This window comes from Muscardinus avellanarius (genome assembly GCF_963383645.1).
Source record: "Muscardinus avellanarius genome assembly, chromosome: 11".
Taxonomy (NCBI): Eukaryota; Metazoa; Chordata; class Mammalia; order Rodentia; family Gliridae; genus Muscardinus; species Muscardinus avellanarius.
In genome coordinates, this window is record NC_137797.1 from 50,824,582 (window position 1) to 50,848,929 (window position 24,348).

The 24,348-nt window shown below is 41.3% G+C and overlaps 1 protein-coding gene across 1 annotated transcript in view; it reads left to right on the forward strand.

Annotated features, from left to right (window-relative positions):
* PTPRB (protein tyrosine phosphatase receptor type B) overlaps positions 1-24,348 on the forward strand; it is a gene marked incomplete at its 3' end in the record, with an annotated part of 139,947 nt that overhangs the window by 82,751 nt on the left and 32,848 nt on the right. The window contains exons 15-21 of the mRNA XM_080705077.1: positions 1,737-2,006; positions 4,241-4,504; positions 6,101-6,364; positions 10,072-10,353; positions 16,286-16,564; positions 17,107-17,260; positions 20,215-20,454. Coding sequence (XP_080561203.1) covers positions 1,737-2,006; positions 4,241-4,504; positions 6,101-6,364; positions 10,072-10,353; positions 16,286-16,564; positions 17,107-17,260; positions 20,215-20,454 — 1,753 coding nt within the window. The remainder of the gene's footprint in view (positions 1-1,736; positions 2,007-4,240; positions 4,505-6,100; positions 6,365-10,071; positions 10,354-16,285; positions 16,565-17,106; positions 17,261-20,214; positions 20,455-24,348) is intronic.

Below are 24,348 nucleotides of genomic sequence, written 5' to 3' on the forward strand. Positions count from 1 at the left end.
GGATTCTGGAGTTTCCATATCATGGCGTCAGTTTCATATCTAGAGTTATATTATAGACTTCTAACCTTACTTCAAGCACGATGTTAGAAAGTATGGATTCAGTAGCAAAATAAAACTGTTGATCTCAAGAATATTATAATCTAAGCTGGGTGTGGTGGCGCATGCTTGTAATCCCAGCATTTGGGAGCCTGAGACAAGAGGATCACACAGGTCCGAAGCCAGCCTCAGCTACTTAGGCTCTCAGCAATTTAGCAAGACCCTGTTTCCAAATAAATTATAAAGTAGGGCTGAGGGTGTAGCCGGGAAGTAGGGAGGTAGAAAGCCCCTGGGTTCCACACCCAGTACCACAAAAAAAGAATATTATAATCTAGTGAAGAAGATAGAGAAGTAAACACTGAACAAACTGTGAGGTGTTATAGGAACAAACAGGAAGAATCAGGGCAAGCTTCTGGGAAAACGTAATATATAAACAGAGACCAAGAAGACTTCCAGGTAAAGTCTAAATTGACTTGACTTCAGCAGAAAAGCAAAGGCCTGCTGCTGAGAAAAAGAAAGGATGTCCACTTAAGGATGTGGATGCTATTTAGGATGCTAGCATAAAGACTATGAGCCATGTGGCCAAGTCAGTAAAGAAACCACATCATGAAGAGCCTTGTATGCCAGGTAAGGAGTTTCAGGACTATGGAGAGTCACTGAAGGGCCCTAGCATGGGAGAGCTGAGAGAATATGTTAAATGTGATACACAGTTTGAATTAGTGGGAGTAACAAAGCCAGGACACTGGTCGAGAGGTCACCACAAAAATGCATACAAGAGATGCTATTGTCTAGGATAGTGACAAATTCACAGGACATAAGATTTAGGACACGGGAACTTTAAGACTTATGTGTGAATATATGTAGAAGAGTAAGGGAGGGTGACAACCAAGTTTATCAGTTGGATCAAGAAGTTGAAATAAAGGGCACTGGGAAGGTTGGAGGAGGGAGAGGAGGAGTCCATTCTGGGCACCTCTTGTGTCAGTTGTCTGTGGACCATCCAGAGAGAGATGGAATTTGTAGAACAGGAGAGAGATGTGAACTCAAAATTTAAATTTTGGAGATAACATCCTACAAGTGGCAATTCAAACCATGGGAATTGATTAGCTATTCTAAGGAGATTATGTAGAATAAGAAATGAACCTATAATGGAATATATTATTAACAAATAATATTATTTTGTTTTGCACAACAGGAGCTTTAGTACAAATACTATTGCATACTGCTGGTTAAGTCAAGGCTGGAAGTTGTGTTTGAGTTAATGTTGGAAGTATGTTCTTAACAAGATGCACAATTTGGATGTAAATGTGTTAATCATTCTTCCACTACCTGGATATACAGATACACCTCACTCTGCCTATTTATTGGTGTCACTTTCACTAACATTTCTACCTGTTTGACTTTAAACTTCTGTCTAAATTCTAAAGGGAAAAAATGGAAAATCAAAGTAGTTATTCATACAATTCAAATGTATATGTGTATATTTGTGTATGTATATTTGCTTTATTGGATACATATTCACAATACATATTACTTTAAATTATTATATATATTTGTTCCTCTTCCCTCCCAAGGGCACACATAAAGTGTCAGAGTGATATAAAGAGCAGAGGCATTGTCTTCTGCCAGCAGTTAACTTAGTAGAATTTTTCTCACTTTACCCTAAGTGACAGAATTGTCTTGCTTTTCCTGTTTCTTTATAGTTCCAGCATCTGTTCAGGGAATAATTGCAGACAATGCCTATAGCAGTCATTCCTTGATAGTAAGTTGGCAAAAAGCTGTTGGCGTGGCAGAAAGATATGATGTCCTGCTTCTGAATGAGAATGGAATCCTTCTGAGCAACACGTCAGAGCCAGCCACTGCTAAGCAGCACAAATTTGAAGATCTGACCCCTGGCAAGAAATACAAGATACAGATCCTGACCGTCAGCGGAGGCCTCTTTAGCAAGGAAGCCCACACTGAAGGCCGCACAGGTAATCAGCACAACCTAATATAGCCTATCTGATATAACTCAATATTTTGTACCAGATGTCTCCTTGTCTACTATTGTGTGAGAAGCCTAAGGTAAGAGGGATGAAGCAAGATGAGAGTTGATACGTATTTCTTAAATCAGGAGGAACAGTCACCCTGACGCACCACTTCCACATCAGTCAGCCTGTCCACCTGCACCGTACCACACTCTGGGTTTGTCATTCAAACTGGTGCTTTTAATTTCCTATTGCTACTGGAATAAATTGCCACAAACTTAGTGGCTTAAGACCACACAAATGTATTATCTTCCAGTTCTGGAACTCCGAATCTAAAAATAGGATTAATATCAAATGTTAGGTGTGAGCAGGGCGATGTGCCTTCTAGAGACTCTAGAGAAAGGAGAGCCTCTTAAATAAACGATGCTCAGAAAATGGGATCTTCACTTGCAGAAGATTGCCACTTGACCCCTGTCTCTTACCCTATACAAGAATGAACTCCAAGTGAGTTAAAAACCTAAATGTAAGATCGGAAGCTATTCTAGAGGAAAAAAATAAATACTTTAAGATACCAGAATAGGAATATAAGAAAGAAGAGACAGACCAAGATGGCGGGGACAGTGGTGGCAGCGGTGACAAGGATTCGGGAGAGGTAGATAAAACCAATCCAACCTGCCTTGAACTGTTGGAGAAATCTCCCCAAATAAAAGAGTGCTTCTGTCCCACATGCTCAGGAATTCTGGACAACATACTATGTAAGAAAAATGCTTGGGAGGAGGGTCAAGATGTTGGCAGCGGCAGCAGCCAGTATCGGGGAGAGACAGGTAGATTTATTTTAATCCACCCTGAACTTTTGAGGAAATCTCCCCAAAAGTAGACTGCACCTGCCCCACATGCTCAGGAACTCTGGACAACATACTATGTAAGAAAAATGTTCGGGGTGCGTCAGATGGAGCCCCGCATAGTCAGGTCGGCCAGCACCATGGGTCACGGGAGCCAAGGGTGCTCCTGGCCACCGCAATCCTCTGTGCAACTCTGGGGCTGGGTGAGCTCGGAGCAGCAGAACCCGCTCTCCGTGGTGAAGCTGTGGGCTTCCGCTCTTGGCGGGGAGATAAAACACATTGCTACTAAGTACTTGGGCCCCCAACTCCTGCAAAAGACACATACTGTTTTCTTTTATTTAAAAATATTGAAGAGGGAGGAAGATGGCAGCAGCTGCAGTTGCAGCTGCAACAGCAACCACGACCACAGCAGTGATGGTTAGTAGCAGCCGAATAGGATATGCATCTCCCTGAGAAACCCTGAACAACAGATTTTTATTTAATAGCTGAATGGGACAACACACAGAAACATTTCCAGTCATCACATCCTATCTGAAATATAGGAGAGAGAGTGGAAAATGGCGGAATTAGAGGCAAGACTGCAGCATGGCGCCAACCACTGCAAGAAAAGTGATTTTTGGAGGGATATCCCAGAAGAGATCAGAAAGCAGACTGCTCCTGCCACCCATGCACAGCAATACTTAACAACATACTTTAGGAGAGACCAAGAAGGCAGCGGCGGCAGCCAGTATTCAGGAAAGGCAGACAGATCCAACCAAATCCACCTTGAATTGTTGAAGAAATCTCTCCAAAAGTAGACTGTTCCTTCCCCACATGCTCAGGAACTCTGAACAACATACTATGTAAGAAAAAGTTTTGCGGAGATGGACCAAAATGGCGGTTCCATCCCCATACCTGCAAAAATAAAAAAAAGGATTCTGAAGGCTCCAAACACATAATAATGATAAGAAGATGAAAATGTTAATTACCATGATTGATCAGTATGTATTATATATTTGCATTGAAATATCACACACTGTCCCCCATAAATACGTACAAATCTTATGTGTTAATCAATTATTTTAATATTTAAGCAGATGAAAATGTTAACTACCCTGATTAATCCTGGGATGTATTAGGGACATGTCAAAACGCAGTCTCAGCCAGTGTGGTCGCGCACACTTGTCATCCCAGCATTTGGGAGGCTGAGACCAGAGGATCACGGTTCATGGCCAGCCTCAGCTACTTAGTGAGGCCCTCTGCAACTCAGTGAGACCCTGTTTCAAAATAAAGAATAAAAAATAGGACTGGGGGGGGTGCAGCTCAGAGGTAGAATGTCACTGGGTTCCATCCCTAGTACTGTACTGACCAAAAAAAAAAAAAAAATAGTCTCATTCTATTGCTTTTTGACTTTTCTAGTCCCTGCAGCTGTCACCAATCTGAGGATCACAGAAAACTCCACCAGACACCTGTCCTTCAGCTGGACCGCCTCAGAGGGGGAGCTAAATTGGTACAACATCTTTCTATACAACCCAGATCGAACGCTTCAGGAGAGAGCGCAGGTTGAGCCACAGATCCAGAGCTTCTCCTTCCAGAACTTGCTACAAGGCCGAATGTACAAAATGGTGATTGTCACTCACAGTGGGGAGCTGTCCAATGAGTCTTTCATACTTGGCAGAACAGGTAAGACCCAGACTCCAGCAGTAGTGAATAGCAGGGCTCCTCCGGGTGTTCCCTGGCTCTTCCTTTGCTTATTCTTCTCTCCCTCTTCTATCAAGGCAATAGTCTTATATAAATTTCTGGCCTTCATGCTGTTTGACCCTAAGTCAGACCTTTTATTGTACATAAACTTGTGGCCAGTTTTTGCACTGGCTTCTGCCCTTTTCCTTCCACTTACTAGTCTTCTAGGTCTGGGGGAAAAATGAATGTGGCTCGTCTTCTTGCCAGCAAATGACAAGAGGGTCGTAATCCATGAGGGCTATGCAATTCAAGCTATGCCTTTATAGAAAAGAGAGTGGAGGGCAGGTCTGGAGAGGGACAACCACAACTGGACACGTGGGCAGAACTGTAAACGCAGCACTAGCAAAAAAAAAAAAAAAAAGACAGAGTTTCAGGATAAAGAGGGCAACATCTCTCTGGGCTGCTAACAAGAAATGAAATTGCCTCTTTTTCTGTAGCTTGAATCCTTTATCGCGTATTCCTTTTTTTTCTCTGCTTAAGAAATAAATAATGTTTGATTGCTCTTATGAACTGGGCACATAGCTTGCTCATGGAATAAGAGAATGAACAAAATTAACAGGCCCCTGCCTTCTGGGAGCTCTACTTTAGGGGAGAGGAGACGGGACCAGGAGAGCAGATTGTGAAGAGAAATGACCAATGACATAGGAATACCTTAAATTCTATGGTAGAAACGAGCACTGCGTGGTGGCAGTGACTTGGGAGGATAGGACAGTACTTTGAGCAGAGAAGGCATCTGAGCTGAGACCCAAAGGTGAGGGAAGCCTTATGAAACGTAGAAGAGGAACACGTCTCAGGATTACCCAACAGAAGGTCTCAGTTGTCTGTGGAAGAGATCAAAAAAAAGCAGAGATAAGCTTAGAGAAAAAATAGAATTGCCTAGATGTTACCATCTCCAAGAAGCCCGTCCTCTGCATGTCTCCCCTTGCCTGCTCATTACTTTCTAAGGCCCCCCAACAGAGATGACAGCCTTCATTGTCCAAAGAAGAACAAAATTGAAATGCCCCCAGAGCAGCTGGCAGGTGGCTAGCTTATACAGTAGTAGAAATGACCGTTAACACTTGTTTTTCTAAGTGAGATTGTGCTTATATAGATTCTGATAAGAAAGAGGACAGAAACTTAAAGCTAGTGGAGAAGAGGTAAAGAAACCCAGGGAGGGTTGTAATGGGATGTTGGCTGCCATTTAGACAGATCAGACAAGGAGAAGCCGAAGCTGTCTGTGCACATTTTCCAGGTCTTTATAACCTAATTGACAAAGTACTTGCTTAAGTATCAATCATTCATCATGAAGATTTCATTTTGCCTCTTTATCAGGGTGCATGTGGCAACCACAAAGAAGTAACCACTTGTTCTATTTTGCTTATATTTGTTATCACTAGCCCACATGCCCCTCGATGTAAGTGACCTGAATGTCCTTAAGAACTGACTCTAAAAAATACATGCTACTCATTTATTTATATGACCAAGAACTAATAGTCTCACCTGTGGGCTAAAATGCCTTTGATTCTGTTTTGTTCTCAGTAAGTGTTTTTTGTTTTTAAGTCCCAGCCCCTGTGAGTCACCTCAAGGGATCCAATCGGAACATGACAGATAGTCTTTGGTTCAGCTGGAATCCAGCCTCTGGGGACCTGGACTTTTATGAGCTGATTCTCTACAATCCCAATGGCACAAAAAAGGAAAACTGGAAAGACAAGGCCCTGACAGAATGGCGTTTTCACGGCCTTGTCCCTGGAAGGAAGTACACGCTGTGCGTGGTAACTCACAGTGGAGACCTCAGCAACAAGGTCACAGGAGAGGCCAGAACAGGTAAGAAGCCCAGTCACCAATGGCCAAGCATTGATTCCAAAGATATTTTTTTTTAAATTTATTTTTTTATTTTATTGGTGCACTGTATTCATACATCATAGTGGGATACAAACTTTTGTAGACATACATGCACACATCGCCCAGTCAGCCCCCACCCCATTCCCTCCCCATCCCTCCTTCCCATGCTTGGCTTAGTGGTTGACATCTAGTATTATAGCAATTTATCCAAAATTAAAAATGATAATCTCACATAACAGTTTCATTTGTCTGATGCCAAGCTTTTGATGATTTAAAGATAACATTTCAATATTACTTTTTGCTTTCTTTCTTACCAGAGCATATTTTTTTCTGTTTTTTTGGTGAAACTATCATATATTTATATATTCATTTTTCAGAAAAAAATCTATCCTAATATGGAATATGAATTCTAGATACCCAAAACGATCTTGAAAAAGAACAAAGCTAGCAGATATATATTTTCTGATTTCAAACCATATAAAGCTACAATAATTGAAACAGTGTAGTACTGTTCTAAAGGCAGATATATAAACCATTGGAGTTAAATACAAGCCTAGAGCTAAATTCTTCCCTATATTGTCAAGTTATTTTTGACAAGGTTTCCACGAACATTTGGTGGTGGAAATAATAATCTTTTAACTAAATATTGTTGAAAAATAATAATTACATGGAAAAGAATAAAATTGGACCCTTACCTAATCCCATATACAAGTATTAACTCAAAATAGATAAAAGACCTAAATATAAATCTTAAGACTATAAACTTTTAGAAGAAAATCTGGGTCATAAAACCTCACAACATTGAAATTGGCAGTGATATCTTGGATATGATTTCAATGGCACAGGAAACAGAAGAATATACAAACTCCCTAAAAAATAAAAAAAAATATTGTATATCCAAAGACAATGTAAACAGAGTTAAAAGTTACTAATAGAATTGGATAAAATATTTCCAAATGCTATATCTGAAGGTATATTAATATTCTAACTAGAAATCCTAAAAATTAACAACAATAAAGTCAAACAATACAATTTAGAGATAGGTAAAAGACTAACATAAATAATGAATCTCCACAGATAACCAATCTTAGTTGTCTGTTGGATGGAAAATCTTGTTTCTCTGGTTCTGGTGAGTGTTACCTATTTCTTCTTTGTAGTTAATCTCTTTGAGTATTTTCTCTAGCGCTGGTTTTGAAGACATAAATTCCTTCAGTTTCTGTTTTTCATGGAAGCTTCTTATTTCTCCATCTAATTTGATAGAAAGTTTTGCTGGATAGGAAATTTTTGGCTGGAAGTTGTTTTCTTTCAGAGTTTGGAATATGTTACTCCAAGCCCTTCTGGCTCTCATGACTTGGTTTGGGAAGTCTGGAGTGATTCTAATTGGTTTGCCTCTGAATGTCACTTGGCCCTTTGTTTTTGTTGCCTTTAAGATTCTCTGCTTGGCTTCCACATTGGTCATTTTGACAATTATGTGGCGTGGGGATCCTCTTCTCCGATCCTGTCTAAAGGGAGTTCTATAAGTTTCCTGGACCTGTGTATCAACCTCTTGCTCTAAGTTTGGAAAATTTTCTGCTATTACTTCCTTGAAGAGATTGTTGATCCCTTTGGTATCACTTTCTTTTCCCTCCTCTATTCCAATTATTCTTAGGTTAGCTCTCTTAAGATGGGCCCATATTTCTTCAATGTCAGATTCCTGCTGTCGGATATTTTTTCCGAGATTAGAAACCATGCGTTCATTTTTGGATTGCTCATCTTCTAAGAGCGAGATTCTGTTCTCCATGTGGTCTAATCGGTTGTTTGTGCTTTGAATTGAGGCCTTTACTTCATTAATTGCATCCTTTATCTCTTTTTGGCTCTCTCTGAGTTCTTTTCGAAGCACCTCTATTATTTCTACAGTTATTTTCCTGATTTGATCTTCTAGAAATCTCTGATTTTCTGTTTTATCAGGTTCTGATGTTGTGGGGTTGTGGGCGGCATTCATTGCTCCAGTATTATTCCTCTTTCCCATGATTTCGGATGTTTGTGCCTTCTCTGGGTTCTTCCCTTGGGTCACTATAACTTCACTTAAGGTGTTCTGGATCTCGAGTCAGTAGTATCTCAGACCTCACTACTCCTTTACTGGGTTTTATCACAGAGTCTCTGACCCAGGGAGTCAATAGAGGCTGCTTTAAACTATGGGGGGTGCCAGGTTGCACGTTCTCCTATGGTGTGGTATCTCTGCCACCACCACTCCCTCACTGGGTACAGTGAGTACCTCAGTGAGGTACAGTACTGGGATTTCTCCTCTGTGGCCCACAATTTGACTCACTGTTCTTGAGTACGCAGATGTAGCTGTGCTGGATTCGGCGAATTCACTGCTGCTACCGCCGCCGGTGGCAATATGGCGCCGCGGCCACGCCCTCGGCCATGAGGCTGGCGTATTTTTTCTTCTCTGGTTTTTATTTCCACTCTGAATCCCTGCAGCGTGGGCTGAGCTCAGCCACTGGGAGCTTTAAATCCTCTCTGCGCCGAAAGATCCCGCCTGGCTGTTCCGCAGCGGCTCACCTCGGCTTGCTGTAGCCATCCGATGAGTTCGCCGCTGCCGCCGGCAGTATGGCGCTGCTGCCGCGTCCTCGGGCGCGTGTGTCTCCTCTGTGGCCCTGAGCTCTGTTCTCAGTCAGCTTTCTCTCTGGAGCCTGGTGGTTTTTTTGTTTTTCTGTTGATGGTGTTTTCTGGCTATGAAAGGCGCTGGTTTTGTGGTAATGGAAATTGGTTGTTAGCAGGGCTCTTAAGCCCTGCTTTTCTCGGTCGCCATCTTCCTGGAAGTCCTCCAAAGATATTTTTAATTATGACTTTTTGATAAGAAGTGCTGGGCATGGTAGCACACTCCTGTGATTCCCAGTACTTGGGAGGCTTATACAGAGGAAATCAGATTTGAGGCCAGCCTCAACAACTTAACAAGACCCTCAGCAACTTAGTGAGACCCTGTTTCAAAAATAAAAGATAAAAAGAGATGGGAGTATAGACCTGGGTTCAATCCCCAGTACCAAAAACATAAGATAAGAAGTAAAATCAATAATGATGAACCATATATAATACCCTGAACTTACAAAGGCACTAGGGTACAGTGGATAAAAAATACATACTTTATCTGAAAAGCCCTAGGTCCTTAGCTTAGTACTGACACTTGCCTGTATGAAGCCAGGTAGGTCATGAGCATCTCTAAGCTTCAGTTTTCATGTCTATGAAATGGAGATAATGGTATATTATCCTCAGTGTGTTGCTATGGCAGTGCTTCCTGAATGTTTGTATGTCCTGAGCACACATATGTAACATCCATATGCTACCCTGGGGTCAACCAATGAGACTGTCTAAAACTTGATATGATTGTCTATGAACCCCAGCCCCACCAACCCAAATATGACAGAATCAAGACTCTACTTGTAAATCCAGTCAGGGTATATTCATGCTGTCTAGCACCTTGGTAAGGACGTTCTAGTTATGAATATTAAGGAAAAGGGGCATGAAACACCTGAGGACAGTGCCTTATACATATAAGTACTATAAATGAACATGTCTATTACTTTGTTATCATTTTATCTCTTTCTACAAATTATACTAAAAGTGTTTCTGATGCTCCTTGGTGATCTTATTTGTATATGTTATGACACAGATGTGAGTCTGTGATTTTCACTTTTTCTCCCATACAGCCCCAAGTCCCCCCAGTCTTTTGTCATTTGCTGATGTTGCAAACACATCCTTGGCCATCACCTGGAAGGGGCCTCCAGACTGGACAGACTACAATGACTTTGAGCTGCAGTGGCTCCCCAGAGATGCACTCAATGTCTTCAACCCCTACAACAACAGAAAATCAGAAGGACGCATCGTGTATGGTCTTCGTCCAGGAAGATCCTATCAATTCAGTGTCAGGACTGTCAGTGGAGACACCTGGAAAACCTACAGCAAACCAATATCTGGATCCGTGAGGACAAGTATGACCTGTTTTGCTATTCTTGAGTTTCAGATGGAGAGGAAGTATATGTTTAACATCTTATTCTAGTGGGGTTTGGTTTGAATCCACATTTTCATTTGTGTTTGGCTGGGTTTGAGTTTAGGCAGAAATCTTTATAAATGTCTTCACTTATTCAATATTAACAACAATGGAAAATAAAGAAGTAATCTCTGCCCTCATGGAGCTTCAGTGAAAGGGACAATTGTGCTTTGGGTGTTAGAAGTAAATGGCACTTTAAGATAACACGTGTTAGGATATCTGACCCCATACAAGCAGCTTCCTGGAAGAAGAAACATCCAAAGTGAGATCTGAGACAACAGTAGTCACCAGGTGGATGTGGGGAAAGAAGTATATTTCAGGTATAAGTATCTTCCAGAAAGTATATTGCAGAAGAATATTCCAGGTAGAGAAAATAAAATATTGCAAGACCAAGAAGGAAAGAGAAATCTGCTAATAGAAGAACAGAAAAACATTTAGTTAGCCAGAGGATGAAAGGTAAGGATAAAGAGAATCAGATCATAAAAGATCTTGTATCCTGTACAAACAACCTTCAGTTTTATTCTGAACTAATTGGAGCCACTTAATATCAACAGATAGAGAATGATCATATTGACTTTAATGATGACTTTAGAAAGCCATCCTAGATACCTGTAGAGAAGATACTGAAAGATATAGAAGCATATAAATCAGTTAGTGCCCAGTTGATTTGTCTTCCCAGATCAGATCAGATAGTAATTAGTTGTTGATAAAATTCATAATTGAAAATTGGAAGTTTAAGCAAAATTTATTTTGTTTATTCAATAAACATCAATGTTTTGACACGTATAACTCGTGTTCCGTATGTATCCAAATTGGAACCAGATAGCTGTGTGTAGAAAAAGAACTAAAATGTTTGTTTCATAGAAATCCCAGAATGAGTTTTTTGTGGCCAATACTGGATGGTGACAAATGAATCTTAAGCAGAATATCATGCACTGGCTACCAAACCCAGGGCAGGACTTTAAACACTTTAGCCCACTGCATCTTGGTATTGGAGTTGCCAAGGGAAACTCCGTGTAGTCAAGCACTGAATAGAACAAAGCTTTGCTCACAGAGAAGAGACAGAACAAGATGAGATTCAGTAGTATGCGTCTGTCCCCTGTGGCCAGCAGGCCTCCACCATCACTGATGCAGGGCAATCTACGCCCCACTTTGGCTGCAGTAGAAGTATCCTGTCCCTTCTCCTCAGACGACAGATGTGGCATTGATGTTGGCCAAGCAAGTACTATATGATCAACAGTGTTTAAGCAGAACAAAAAAAGCCTGTGTTGAGCTTGCAGAAGAAAAAGATATTTGCACACAGGGTGATCAGCCCAATATAAGCCTTGTGATATATCGATCTCTTACAGAGAAAATGCTCCATGCCTAGGGCTCAAACATTGCTCTCACAAGATTCCTTTCCCAATAGCATCCCAGGTGCTCATTGTAAAATCTCATGCAACATCATTAGAGACTGGACTTGCAGATCACATTTAGACCATTATATTTCAGTCCTAGATGCTAGAGTTTAAGAAATGGGGCATGCCCCAGAGAACAATCAGCATAAAGAGACACTCAAGGCTGCATTCCTTGAGGAATGACCAGTGGCACTTTAAAAAACCTTTTATTTTCTTTTGAGTATTATGTTGGAATTGGGTTTATCTATGAGTATCAGAAAACCCAAAATAATCAAAGTTTAAACAAAATAAAAGTTTATGATTCTCATATAAGTCATTCCATGGGCTGAGGGTGTGACTCCATGATAGTGCACTTGCCTAGCACGCAGGAGGCCCTGGGTACCATCCTCACAACTGAAAATAAAAAAAGAATCATTCTAGTAGTGGCTGTCTCACAAATCTGCTCCAACCATGATGAACAGTGAACAGTTTGCAATTCTTTGCTTATTCTTGTCTTTGCTCCTCTAAAGCCAAGGTATTTTCCCCTTCTTATTTTAGGAGTTTATCATTGATTTTCTGCAGTGTGGAATTTTTGGCTTAGATAAATATATTTTGGGCATTTGTTCTCTGAGCTTCTAGGATCTCTGGTTTGGTGTTCAGAATTGATTTGTGAGAAATTCTTATTCATTATTATTTCAAATAGTTCTTCCTTTTCTTTCTTCTCTTTCTAGGATTCCTATTAGGTCTATGTTATACCTTTTGTATTTGTTTCACAGTTCTTAGATATTCTGCCTGTTTTTTTATAAGCCTTTGTTCTCTTTGTGTTTTAGTTTTGAAGGTCTCTGTTGATATATTCTCAAGTTTCAATTCTGTTACACTTTTTTTTTTAATCTCTAGCTTTTTTCTTTTTGGATCCCTCTTAGAATTTCTGTTCTATGCTTATACTGACCATCTATCTATTATAGCCCTTATCCTAGTAATCATTATTGTTTTAAATTTCTGGTCTGATCATTCCAGCATCCCTGCCATATCTGCTTCTGCTTCTGGATGCTTCTACAGTCTCTTCAAATTATGTTTTTTGCCTCTTACTTTGCCTCAAACATTATATACTAAGTAAAAGGAACTGCTATAAAGAGACCCGTAGCAATGTGGTAAGGCAGAGAGAGGAACATTACTAGTGACTAGATGGTTTGGTCTCAGTCATTAAGTGAGCTGGGCTCTCATTCACAAGTGCTTCTTGTTCTACGCTGTCCCTGCTTGGGTGGGAGAAGGTTAAATTGGGTATTTGCCTTCTCCCAGCCAAGTTAAGTTCTGACAAAACTTCACCATGTTAGCTTCTGGTTAGCTTGTCCTAAAATTAGAGAGATCTGGTATATTTCAGAATGATTCTTTTCTCCTTCCTCTTGCCAGAAATACAAGGAGATCTTGCTCTCCTACTTATTTTGAAAACTTGGTGGATCTCCCAGAGCTAAAACTCACAAAAGTGAGGGTCTCTCACAGCTGGGTTCCTCTAGAGGTTTAACTCCCAGACTTCTCAGTTACAGCTCCAGGCTTCTTACCCCTGCACTAGCTCCTGTCATCCTCAGCTCATGGGTATGTGCTTTGGTGAGCTCTGACCTCCTCTGTTCATTTGGCTGTCCTGAGTCTTAGAAGCAGTGGTTTCCCCATGTCCTCACCTCTCTTACAGATGTAAGAATGGTTGCTGGGCTTCTGTCTGCTCAGCTTTGTGCTTGTGAGAAGTGGCAACTCCTGAGCTTCGCAACCGCAGAACCAGAAACCCAAAGTGATGCTCATTTCCTAGTGAATTGTAATGTGACTTGAGTCTTGGAATATAGGTGAGGGACTTAGAGGAGGTGAAGAGGAAGAGAAAGAAGGAAGAGATTGGGGCAGATTCCCTTGATAGTCTTCCCACAAATAATCATAATTATGGATTAGGCAGGATTTTTTTTTTTTTTTTTTTGGTGGTACTGGAAATAGAACCCAGAGGCTTTCTACCTCCGGGCTATACTCCCAGACCTATTTTATATTTTATTTGGAAACAGGGTCTCACTAAGTAGCTGAGGCTGGCTTCAAACCTGTGCGATCCTCCTGTCCCAGCCGCCCAAGCGCGGGGATTACAAGCGTGCGCCACCACGCCTGGCTAGGCAGGATGTTTTAAAAAGACTTTCATGAAGTCTAAAGGAGAAGGTATCACAGGGTCTCTGCTATGACTCGGTTTGAAAGGAATCCAATGGTATAACAAGCCATTAATGTTTGAAAAGGCACAATGATTGCTTGCCTCTAGAGCCACTTCTCTATCCTAAAAAATCTTTCTGTTGGTTTTTCTTCAAAGTCACCTTTGCCCAGCCTCTTGTGACTTAGCTGAAATTTGTAGACCTTGATATGAAACAAGAATTCATTCAGTGGTACACAGTGCTGGATGAGTTAAAATTGTGATTATGTAGGAAAAGAATTCATATAACAAAGCATATATCAGGAGAAGGTACATTGTATTACAAATCAGAGCCCTAGGTACTAGCATTGTAAGGAGCCACTAGGTCTCCACATAGTTTCTAGAAAAACATCCATGTAATGATCCTTCATGAGTTGAAAGAATGACATATTCTACAAGCAGAGCCAGTATCTCCAGATGTGCACAAACCCAGGACCCCATGTGCTGAGAGGCCCCGGACCTGGTTCAATTCTCTGTTGCTAATGCCTTTAAATTATTAATCATTTTTTAACAGTGAGCATTGGATTTTCATTTGCCACAGGACCCTGAAAATCATGTAACCAGTCTTGGGTTTACAAACTGATATATAATTTTAATTTGGGAAGTTTGAAGAAGTGAGGAAAAAAGGAAATGATACCATTTGTAACAGGGACCATAAAAACCTAACCACAAAACAGAACGGGTTTTACTTGGTCTGTGTCCTAAAAGTCCATCTTAACTGTCTTTTGCCTTGTTTTTAAAATCTCATTCCACCGGGCATGGTGGTGCACGCTTGTAATCCCCGCACTTGGGAGGCGGAGACAGGAGGATCGTGCAGTTTCGAAGCCAGCCGCGCTGGCATAAGAGACCCTGTTTCAAAAATATAAAATAGGTCTGGGAGTGTACCCCAGAGGTAGAAAGGCTTCCAGGAACCCCAGTACCACCAAAAAAATAAATAAATGAAATAAAATAAAATCTCATTCTATATCATATAATGTATTTGAAAGCTTTTTAAATAGATTGATCTAACTGATTATTGCCATCTGAGAACAATGACTATATTTTAGGATATGTCCAATAGAACTATATATTCTAACATTTACTCTTTTATCAAGTATTTTGACCCCTGAAATGAAATTGAGTGGTTTAGACCTAGGTTTTCAAGTTCTATTCCACAGCCCGAGGGTTCCTCACAAATTCCTGGAGAAAGAGAGTTTGTAAGGGGAGGTCTTGTCCCCTGATCTGGCCTCGCACCTCTGCTCCCTCAATCCTCACTGAAAACCCTAGGACCAGAGCCCTTCTGATTTTGTATAGTGGGGATATGAGAACTTTTCTCTTTGAAATGGCTGTTGCTAAAATTAAAACTCAATACTACTTATCTAAACTGTACATGTTAGCTTTGTAGCATGTAATTAGAGATGGTAAGACACAGAGCTAACCGGGGAGGCCTAGGGGCTTGGTTATTAACCTGTACAGCCTCATAAGGGCTTTCGTTTTAAATGAAATCTTTTACACATTTCTGCGGCTTTCACGGCAACAAATAGGTCAGATACCATTTACTGAGTTCCTGTTGTGTATCAGCCACTCTGTTAAGCAGTAGAAAACTGAATGGTGATAAGCAGAGACATACGTGGGGAGCCACAACAGTATCTGTTTCCTGCCTGGAGCATGGTCTGTGAGAAGGAGGGACAGGCAAAAACTGGGTGAGGGAGACAGAGGTCAGGGCCTAGGGGATGACAGGTTAATTATGTCCCTTTCAATTTTGTCATTAGAAGAGCTCACATTTACTGAGTAATTACTATGCCGGCCACTACTAGGTATCCTTGCCTGTTGGCCATTGAATCATCACAATAAAAATATGAAGTAGATACTCTTACCTTCCTCATTTTGTAGATGGGACTTAGAGATAAAAAGTAATCTGGTTAAGAATACCCAGCTGATACGTGATTTTGTGCCCAGGCCAGCCGGGCTGCACTGTTAAACCTCTGAGCTACTCCGCTTAACTCTTCACCTGACTTGCCACTTGGTTTCAGTACTCTCCTGCACATTTGTGTTTCCACTCATGTGGTCACTTGGCGATTTTCTAAAGTTTAAAGGAAACCTCCAATGTTTTTCCAAAGTGGGTTCTGGCAGGCAAAAATGCCCTTGAAGATCTAGAAGAATTTCTGCTTTCTCAAACAAAAACCAAATCCAAATAAGATGCGACCACTATTTGCTGAAATCTCAGGGTTGGTTGAACACAAAGGACCTGAAAGAACTGTGCTTCCCAAGAGTGATGAAACGGGGCCCTGCCTCGTCTCTTTCAGAACCAGACAAAATACAAAACCTGCACTGCCGACCTCAGAACTCCACGGCCATCGCCTGTTCTTGGATCCCTCCTGACTCTGACTTCGACGGGTACAGTATTGAATGCCGCAAAATGGACACCCAAGAAATTGAGTTTTCCAGAAAGCTGGAGAAAGAGAAATCTCTGCTCAACATCATGATGCTAGTGCCACATAAGAGGTACCTGGTGTCCATCAAGGTGCAGTCAGCCGGGGTGACCAGCGAGGTGGTAGAAGACAGCACCATCACAATGATAGACCGTAAGTGTCCTTGGAGCTGGGCATGGGGGTGGGTGCGCCTTCCCCTACCCTATCCCTCACTGCTATTCCTTGCACACAGTTCACTCATACATAAGTTTATCTTGTTGTCACTTAGCAAAGAGGACCCAAAAGACACCAGAAAATAGAAACATTTCTCTGGGTAAAGTACCCTGACAACAAACAAGTTAAATGATCTTAAAGTACCTGAATGGGTTAGTATCTAAATATATCACTTTGCCTGATACAGTGAGAGCTGTAAAGGAGCTCTTAAGCAATCTGACACTACAACTTCAGGAAATCTTACTGAGGAGCTGCTTCTTTCATTATGTTTAACGTGCCACTGGCAAACTACTTCCTCTGCCCGCCTCCCTTCAGGAGAGGAGGAGAATTCCTTGACTACAAGTTTCAGACACACACTCTCTCACACAGGCACACACTGAGGCTGATGGAGGGATGTGGCGTCCTCCTATTTCACTGACTGGCTTGGGAGGTGCCAGCCTTGTTGTGATCCCTCCTGGTTCCCTCCTCACCTCCTCTGGCAGGTCCTCCTCCTCCACCTCCACATGTTCGTGTGAATGAGAAGGATGTGCTCATTAGCAAATCTTCCATCAACTTCACTGTCAACTGCAGCTGGTTCAGCGACACCAATGGCGCGGTGAAGTACTTCACGGTGGTGGTGAGAGAAGCTGATGGTAAGTGATGTCAAGCTAACTCTACCGGGAGACAGGGAGTTGCTTTCTCAAAGGTTATGTGGGGCTCCCTCTGTGACAAGTTTTTAAGAGTGGAAAACTTAATTTTTATGACATTCAGCTCTATCTTTGCTGGATACAGGGAGAGGTAAAAAAAAAAAACTGCTCCAAGACTCTTTTGGCAATAAAGCCTGTTATTCTTAGAGCTTAATTATTAAATGGGTGATAATAATAATAATAATAACTACAACAATAGTAGCAATAACAGTCATTTGTTGAGCCCTTATGTTTTCTAGGCACTAGTGGAAGTGCAGAGTAGGTGTTATACCACACAGTCCTCTTCACTATTCACCAGTTGTGTTTACTAGCCTTTTGTTCTGCCATTAAACAGCAATACGTCTCCACTATCTTCTCCCTTCTTTGTCCTTTTTTTTTTTTTTTTTTTTTTTTTTGCGGGTCTGGGGATGGAACCCGGGGGCATTCGACCTCTGAGCTATACCCCCTGCCCTATTTCTCTTTATTTTGAAACCAGGTCTCACTGAGTTGCACAGGGCTTCACTAAGTAGCTGAGGCTGTCCGTGAACTGCGATCCTCTGGTCTCAGCCTCCCAAATGCTGGGATTACAAGCGTGTGCCACCACGCCCGGATTCCCTTCTCTGTCTTAATTAGATACCTCAATCTACTTCCAAACTGCCTACCAAGTCAGAGAAATATGCAAAAGCTTGAAAGAGGGAAAAGATATTTGTGAGAAGCATTCCTCCTTTGTTGAATTTTAAATAGCATGGTTTCCTAAATTACTCAGTGACTACCTAATTTCTAAAAACTGGACGAATACTTATCATAATATTTTATACAACCACAGAGTGACCTTATAAGCTAATAATATCAGCATTTGTCAAACCATCAGTAAGAGTTACATTTGAGGTACAAATGTCCATGTACATATTTTTCTTTGATTCCTTGTGTGTTATCTCTATAAAAGAGATGCTTGTGCATAGAACACCGTGAATATATATTACATTTCTAATATTTTTCAAAAGTGTTTAAGGTGTTGCACACAAGTTTCCAAAGCATCCTTGACAATTTTGACCCATTACTAGATAAAAGGAAAACTTTAAACCTGACAAACACTGGAGCAATTTCTAGGCTAAATGGTATTTTAGTTTCACCAGATATCTAACAGTCTATGTTCCTTTACATTTTATTTAATAGTACTAAGCCGGGGGTGGTGGCGCACGCTTGTAATCCCAGCATTTGGGAGGCTGAGACCAGAGGATCTGGGTTCACAGACAGCCTCAGCTACTTAGTGAGGCCCTCTCCAACTTAGTGAGACCCTGTTTCAAAATAAAGAATAAAAAATAGGGCAGGAGGTGTAGCTTAGAGGTCTAATGCCCCTGGGTTCTGTCCCCAGATCTGCAAAAAAAAAAAAGTACTAAAGCTGGTTATGAATAATTAGTTAAATAATTTCAAGGGTCAATAGTTCATCCCAGATTTCCACATAACTTGTAATTGAACTGTGGAAATACTTTAGAATTAATTAGACTGTAATGACAATAATGTTTTACTAAATGAATTTAAGGCAATGACCAAAATGAAGTCACATCCTTGACAGCAGCCTTGGGTTCTACATCCAGATGAGTTTCCATTATTTGTGTCCATGGAGATGGCCTACGGTCCCTGCTGATCTATGATAATCCATCGTGTATAAATGTCATGTGTAACATACATACTAATCCTAAAGGCAACATTCCCTTTCAACTACTGCCAAAAAAAATTTCTATTACATAAAAGGGAATTAGTGACAAAAGAACCAACCAAATGCAGGAAGTCACCTGTCATCTCGGTCTTGAGTTTGCTTATCAGAAGGGAGCTTTAGCGGCTAGAGACTGTGGAAGATGGAATTTGTGAGAGGATGGGAACCAGAAAACCTTCTGAAATGTAGCTCCAGAGTTTAGGAAGGGATACAGAAACTTGGGGAGGGGAGGATGGAATTAGAAAAAAAACCTACATAAGTCTCTATTTGGACCCTTTGTAACATGAGGGTTGGGAATGTAATGTTGGGACCCAGGCCTTGGGATTAATCTCTCTCAATCAGTTCTTTCTCCTCTACCCCCTAATCTGCATCCTCAGACTAATAAGACATAAGTAAAAGACTGATAAACCAGAAAAACAATATTTCCAAAATTCATTCAATGTGAAAAAATCTAATTAAGCAAGAGTCCAGGGTGCTATAATGAATCCTACATCACCCCTTCTTGAAGTTCATTGTAAATGGTATCTGATCTCTATAATATTTACCTTCCTAATTTCACTCATCTCCAGCCAACATCAAAATTAGTTTTCAGTGCCAAAACACACTGCAGACAAGGGGGGTGGGGGTGGGGGTTCTGGGAAGTGTTCTACGTGAGGGGCTAAATTCAAGCCAGGATTAAATTGTCCTCCAGATAACAGAGGGCCACATAGAGAGCAATTATCAGACTGAGCACAACATGTGAAGCATTTCTTATGGGATGAATGCTTTGGCCAGGGACATGATTTTTCTTATCTGTTCCCTACTTCCCAGGTCATAGGGGTTTCCTTATTAGCTCAACTACAGTGATTGTTGGCAAGGTAGAGAGCTTATCGAGTGGGTTGACTCACAATGGGGAGTTGTTCTGTTTTCTAAAGTTATGGGACACGTTATCATTTGATGCAATGAGTGGCCTCTATTTTATTTTCCTAGAAAATGACAGCATATGTGTGTGTGTGAATTATATGTGTAACATTTGTCTTAGTAAAAGTGAATTAAGTTAGTTTTCATCAGGAGAATTTTACAGCATCCTCTGAGATCGCAGCATCTGTGCTCTGGGAAAGCCAGAGGTTGTGGATGAGGAGGCAACCTTAGAAACCGAGTTAGAAAACTGAAATCACTTAAGTCACAAGAAAGGCGGTCCTTAACTGTGAGTTTCCTTCTCTAGGCAGCGATGAGCTAAAACCAGAACAACAGCACCCTCTCCCTTCCTACCTGGAGTACAGGCACAACGCCTCCATCCGAGTGTACCAGACCAATTATTTTGCCAGCAAATGCGCCGAAAGTCCTGACAGCAACTCTAAGAGTTTTAACATTAAGCTTGGAGCAGAGATGGACAGCCTAGGTGGAAAATGTGATCCTAATCAGCAAAAGTTCTGTGACGGACCACTGAAGCCGCACACTGCCTACAGGTTAGATGGGTCGCCATCATTTTGCTACAAAGGGACATGCTACATGACTAGGTGCACCAGCTGCAGATGAGCTCCTCTGGATTAATAGCCTATGTTACAAGAATATGCTACATTTTGCTGGATAATTTATAAAAGCTGGGCTCCTGCCTCCCTTCTTAGGTAATGTGTAAAAGACGACTTTCAGAATTCTGCAAAAGCTACCATTCATTATGTGAAGAATTAAAGTCCTCTAAGAGATTCTTCTTTCTCCTACAACTTCTCTAATATGAGTCAAATAATTTATGACATTACTTATTGTGAAAATGTCCAAGTAGAAAGACCAAGATTAGGGAGACCCCCAAAATATAAGTTTATATCTTCCTATATTTAATGAGGAATAGAAATATGCTTAGTTAGTTACCTTCTAAAGCCTGTAAAGATCAAAGTGCTCTCTAATTCACATAAAACTCCAGAATGGAAAGGACCCTGAGTAAGTGGGGACACCGTCCTCCCCAGAGATGGCAGGTGAAGAAGAGCAGCTGTTTGGCCTTCAGGAAGCACCACTGCAGCTAGGAGGTCCTTTAAGCCCTACAAATTGTCTTGTGGGAATAGGTTGGGGGGGAAATGTGTGTGGTGTGTGTGTGGAGAAGTAATCCCACCACCACCACACAGACAGACAGACAAACAGAAAAACTGTGGATTCTTGTCCTAAGCTAAGAATAAGTTTTCATCGCTTGGACAGCTGCTGAAGATTTAAAGAAGTTTATTAGAAAGATAGAAATACAGAAAATAGAAATACAGCCCCATGCCAGAATGGCATGAAGGGACGACTCGAATGAGTACACCAAAGGGCTTACACGTGGACTTGGCCTTTTTTATACCCATGATCTCCATCTTGTTTGCGTGACTCTGACGTGAACGTCCCTGTAAGGTACCTCCCCTAGCAAGGTGTCTCCTTTCCTAAAGGGCAAGGCCAAACCCTGCCCCATCCCCCCTAGATCATGTAGATCTGTCTTTAGAAAGAGGAAGCCCTAGCTCTCCTCTACTGACTTGTTAAGTACTTTGAGACAGGATGATTTACACTGGAATAGCTGCCTGTTGTTAGGCCGAAACCAAGTCCTTTCTTTATCCATGTCTACCTCCATTTTGACACAACTATTTTGAAATATACCAATTATTTTCTTTTGAAATAATATTATTAATAATCAGAGCTTATATATATATAATATATTAATAATAATATTAATAATATTAATAATCAGAGCTTTCCCAAATCTTCCTAGGTCATTCCCCATACTGGCACAAATTGGTGATGCTCTTGTTCTGCTCTGTTTCCAGAAAGCAAGAAGAAGCAAAAGTTCACAGCATCCTAATCAGGGTCCTCAAAGGAAAGGGAACCTAGGCTACCATCTTGGATATAAGCCTGGAACCGTCCAAGATTATTACTCCTGCAGAGAATGCACCTTCCATTTGGGTGTGGTAGAGCTGATAACCCAGCCAGTATGGCAGCCAGTCAGGTTCTGCCTGGGCCAGTGTCCATTCTGGTTGGTGAACACTGAAATCTTATTGGGTCTTACCTCTTTTGGGTACCATTTTTAGGTCTCAGTGGAAAAAAAAAAATCTGCCAGCTCCAAAAGGAGACTCTGGCATAATGTCACACCTAAGAGAATCCTCAACCCTCCTTCACATTGACAAGGCAGCAAGATGGTGTTCCTGAAACAAAAGACTCACTTAGGCAAGAACTCTGCATTGCTGTTTTTACCCAGAACTCACCACAAACTCACAATTACCTCCCAGTCAAGGTCAGCACCCCCAGAAGAAACATACAAACTTATTAATGATACTTGTTGCGGGGGTGAAATGTGCGTGGTGTGTGCGTGGGGAGAAGTAATTCTCCCACCACCACCACACAGACAGACAAACAGAAAAACCGTGGGTTCTTGTCCTAAGCTAAGAATAAGTATTCATCACTTGGACAGCTGCTGAAGATTTAAAGAAGTTTATTAAAAAGATAGAAATTTAGAGATAGTTACAGCCCTGTGCCGGAGCGGGGCACAGGGGGGAAATTTGAATGAAAATGCCAAAGAACTCCAGTTTACTGAGTGTTTTTATCCCGCCCAAGTCCTAGGCAGGTCCTTTGATCTGGAGATAATGCTACCCCCTTATCTCCAGCCCCAGCTCTGCTTCTGCTATCTCTCCAGCGGGATTTAGGGCCGGAGGGGGAGGCATTTCTGTCTCCAGACACAGGCTTTTACCTTTTGTCTTATCCCCCAAAATGTGTGAAATTGTTCTTAGGAATGTAAAGACACATTTTTTTTCTGGCTCCAGCCTTCTTTCCTTTACAAATGGAAATTACAAGTCTCTTCTTCCTGTTAGCTAACCCTGGCTTTCTTAGTAAAGAAGATATATTTTAAAATTGGAAATCTTTCCCAATAGTGATACATTAATAAATTTTAAAACCTCTTCCCAATACTAGTACAATACTTACTTCAAGAAGAGACCATATAAGACTAATTAATAACACATTTGAATTGGCAGCATCACTACTCTTGCACCCAAGGGCCATTTTTATGTAAAATAAGGGTTTCTGGAACTCAGCATTGTAATACCATGACAGTTAATCTGATAAGCCAACTATTTAGTGACTAGCAGGTGGGTGAGAAAACAGTGCATAGAGATGCATCACATCCTGGGTGTGACCAAGTGGAACAGTGTGAGGTTTCATCACACTACTCAGAATGGAGCACAATTCAAAACTTATAAGCTGTTTATTTCTAGGATTTTCCATTTAATATTTTTGGGCCACAGTCAGTTGTGGGTAACTAAAACCTCAGAAAGTGAAAATGTAGATTGGGGAGGCGACTGAACTACATTTCACAGAGAAAGCAAATCAGAAGCTGTTGACAATTTGTTGACAGTCTGTCTGGACCAGAGCTGGCCAGTCTCCCAGCACACTCCTTTCCTGTCCACAGCAGCTGCTGAGGTCTCTACAAGAGCCCCTGCATTTGAGTTCCAGCCCTGATATTTTTTAGCTGTGTACCTGTAAGCAGTATCTCAGCTCTTAATCCTCAGTTTCCTCATCTGCATTTGTTAAGAGATTGTCCTGAGGAGTAATACATGTGGTAGACCAAACCTTGTCATGTCTCTTCTAGGTTAAGGTCTTCCTGTGATTCACATTGATTTAACAACAGCCAGTCTCTTACTGTTTGTCTTAAGTCCGCCCTGCCCTCTTGCTATCCCTCACTCCTCCACGTTTCCTGAATGTGGCGTGGTGCTCTTTTACCTCTGGACCTTTGCATATTCTTTTTACTCTCTTTGGGAAGCTTTCCACTTTTCTCTAACTTGTTTTAAAAGCCAGCTCAACCTTCAGCCAGCCTCATACCATCCCTGTCAACCCATGGCTGGGGTGCTGAGTGCTTCCTCAGGTCCAGGGATGCAGCACCTGTTCCTGTAGCTTTTGAATCCTACTTTTACCTGCAACTTTTAATTCTTTTTCAAATTACCCACTCTCTTAACTAGACTACAAGAGCTCACAGTGTAATTGGAGAGACAGAGGTGTCATTGGTTACAGAATAATACATCAAGTAGCTGGCATACACAAAAAGGTGCTCATGAAATATTTATGAACAAATAACAGAATGAGACAAAACAACCTGTGAACATTACACATTCTTGCAGTAGCTTAATGGACTCATGGCATACATACTTCTTTTCTCGAACTCAGCTTTCCTGTACTTTTCTAATACATGCTTTGTTCATTCTGGTTAACAGCTTGACAGACAGATGCTGCCTGATAAGAGGAGGCATAACCTATCAGTGCAGAAGTGCATATCTAACAGTCCCTTGTGTGGTGGCTGCTGATCATGCACCAATACAGAAGGAGCTCTGTCTGTCCCAGGATGATAATCAACACAG